This window comes from Neovison vison, chromosome 4 (genome assembly GCF_020171115.1).
Source record: "Neovison vison isolate M4711 chromosome 4, ASM_NN_V1, whole genome shotgun sequence".
Taxonomy (NCBI): Eukaryota; Metazoa; Chordata; class Mammalia; order Carnivora; family Mustelidae; genus Neogale; species Neogale vison.
Genome location: NC_058094.1, coordinates 26,894,672 through 26,897,801, shown reverse-complemented (window position 1 = coordinate 26,897,801; position 3,130 = coordinate 26,894,672). Strand labels below are relative to the sequence as shown.

The window sequence follows — 3,130 nt, the reverse complement described above, 5'->3', positions numbered from 1 at the left end:
TTATAGAGAAAATAATTTTTGACCATCACTGGCAAAACTTTTATTTATTTATTTATTTAGTTATTTTTAGTTTAGGTTAGATTATAATCATCTGAAGCACAGGATAACCAAGAAGTGAAATTCCATTCCGGTACAACCACCCAGTCTCTAGAAAAGAGAAAGGAAAGAAAGGAAGCAATACAATAGGAGCTTTTTTGATCCGAGATTCGATTGAAGGAGAGGGTGGTGATGCGAACCCACGTGATTTTTCAAGTCTTCCTTCTGTAGTCATGAAGATGACCAGGTTTATGCTGCAAACGAGCCAGCACCATGTGGCTACTGCTCTGATTGTTCTCAGATGAATGTGTATACAAAATAATATCTTCATTTAGTTTATAAACATACACAGTGCTGTCCCTTTCAAATTAAGATAAACACACACACACACACACACACACACACAAATACTGCAAAGTAGCAAAATACAAGGGGGAAAAAGCTACTTTGGGTTTTGGCGACATTAAAAAAAAATACAAAAAGCAATGTGGCATTGGTCCCTGTTTATAAAAAAAAAAGGTACTTGGGCACGACACTGAATCAGAATTGGTTGGTTTTCTAAAATTCAGAGTATCTGGGATTTTAAAAGTAGCACTTTCTTCTTTTAAAAGTTCGACAAGTCACATAACACTTAAAACATCAAAAAAGCTTTCTGATAAAAAGCTCAGCTTTTAAATCACATTTTGTTTCTGCAATTTTGGGAGACGAATTGAGTTCTTACTGGAATGTGGCCTATCGCTGGTTGACAAATGTGACACGAAATGTCTCCGAATGGCAGTGCCTCCCTTTCACTCTCTCTCCCTGGGACCACGCCAACAACCCAAGCACAATTCCTGCTCCCATTTTGGGGGTTGGGGTAGACCTTCAGACTGCGATCTTCGCCATCTGCTGTCCTAACTTGGAAATGCGCTCATCTTGATTGCAGATACTGTGTCTTTTATAGATTTGATCTCTTTTAAAATCTCATCCAACTTAGCTTCGTTTTGCACACTAGCCGAGTCTGGGGTTTTTGGGGGGACATTGATCAGGTCGCACTTCTTATTTGCAGTGGGCTTGCTATCCAGAATGTTCTTCTTGACCACCCTGAGATCCCGGTTTTTGCCAGGAATGTACCCATGCTTTAAGGAAATGAGGACTGGATCTGCATTTCTCCCCTCAAACCACTCCTCTGCCTCCAGTGCTGCTTCAGGCCCTGCTGTATCAGCATAAAGGTCATCTTGGAAAAGGTCAGGCTTCCTGGGAACAGTCATGATAATAGGCTCACACTTCCTCTCATGAAGTTTGAAGAATCTGGCAATCTCACATTTGTTAACATCGAGTCCCCTCTTGGGCATGTAGCTCATCCCTCTCTGAGGCTCCTTGCTGCTGAATGTGTTGAGGTAGTGGACGTCCGGGGATTCATCTGTGATCTCAAAATAGCGGATACTGCTGTCACCCTTTCCACATAGGTAAATGATACTGGTGTCGGGGTCATAGAAGGGCAGCAATACCCCATTGCTAGTGTCCATTTCATGAAGAGCAATTGGTTCCTGCATATTTTTCGGATTCCAGAGAGCCAGCTGCCGCTCACTCATGTGGCTGAAACCAGTGGTGAAGACATTCCCATCAGCCAGAAAGATGGCTCTCATGGGTCTTGCTCCTTCATGTGCTTTCTCCTTCTCAGGAACGATCTCTTGTTTCCTAGGATCGATTACTCTCACTTTCTTGTCTTTGGAAGCTGTGCAGATCAGACTGCCATTCCGGTTCCAGCTCATGTTGTAAATCATATCTGAATGCATATCATCCAAGTTTATAAGGACTTCCCCTGTCCCCACATTCCAGATGATGATAGCATTATCACAGCCTGCACTAAGAAGGACACTGTGGGCAGGTGAATGCCAGGCCACGATGCCAACTCTCTTCCAGTGGCCTTCTAAAATCACCACAGGTTCGGTCAGGGAAAGGGTAAGTCCATTTTCTGGGATATGCCACACCATCACCGTGCAGTCTTCTGAGCCCCTGGCAATGACCTGATCGTTATGTGGGCACCAGTGTCGAGCACCAGTCCCATGTGGCCACATACTGTAGGGTAGGATTTGTCGATTCCACCAGTCTTGTGCAAAGGGAGCACAAGGAACCCTCCTCCCCCACTCGCTTCTATGATAATGGCAACAAATCTGGGATTGACAGAGCTAAAGGCTCTATCCCAGGTCACTCGAGAAACCCGGATGTCATCATAACACTGGTCGTTTTTCACCGCGTGTCCAAATACAGGCCGAAACTTGTTCTGTCGTACCACTCGCCTCATTGTGTCGGGGCCAAGATGCCGGAGGCGCCGCCGCCGCCGAAGTCCCCTGGCAAAACCTTTTTTTTACGTGTTTTGTTAACCAACAAATTCTGTTTCATAAGCAGCCTGTGTAGCAGGGTATTTAATATTTAAGAAAGTGTCCAGCTTTCATGGATATTTATCTGAATGAAGATGTGACCGCAACTAATCTTATGTTTTCCCTTAAACTTTCTCATCATTAGTGTTCATCCCCTCAGCATATCTGTTTATCTAATTTCTGAGGCCAAATATCTTGTGATGTCCTTAAATTAGATTTATTTTGCAACCCTTACCCAAACCATCAGGGAATTCTGTTAGAATGGGTTTTGTCTTTCTTTGTCCTACTTATCTCCCTTAGCATAATGCCCTCACGGTCCATCTATGTTGTCACAAATTGCAGGGTTTTCTTTTTTCTCATGACTGAATAATAATGTATTTTATGTATAGATTCCACATCTCTTTACCCATTCATCTATTAATGGCCACTTAGGTTGTGTCTGTATATTGATTATTATGATTAGTGCCACAATGAACATGGTAGTCTTACAATTGCTCTTCTAGGAGCTTAATTATTAATTTGAAAAAAAAATGAATTATACTGGTGGTTACTGTGATATTATTAATAAGACTAAGCAATTCCCACTGATAAATAGGTTCCTAGAAGCCCCCTACCCCCACCTTAAAAATAGGACTTCCCTTTAAGACCTATTCCCACCTTCTATGGGTGAATAGCCTAGACTGACAATTTGCCTTTTTGTAATATTTTCCTCAGATGCTTTGGATGAGTTT

The 3,130-nt window shown here is 42.5% G+C and overlaps 1 protein-coding gene across 1 annotated transcript; it reads right to left on the bottom strand.

Annotated features, from left to right (window-relative positions):
- Nucleotides 1-929: 929 nt before the first annotated feature.
- Nucleotides 930-2,323, bottom strand: LOC122905525 (coronin-1C-like). Its single transcript, XM_044247088.1, is given in 2 exon segments — nt 930-2,068; nt 2,071-2,323. Coding segments are annotated over 2 exon segments (1,392 nt in total).
- Nucleotides 2,324-3,130: the final 807 nt, after the last annotated feature.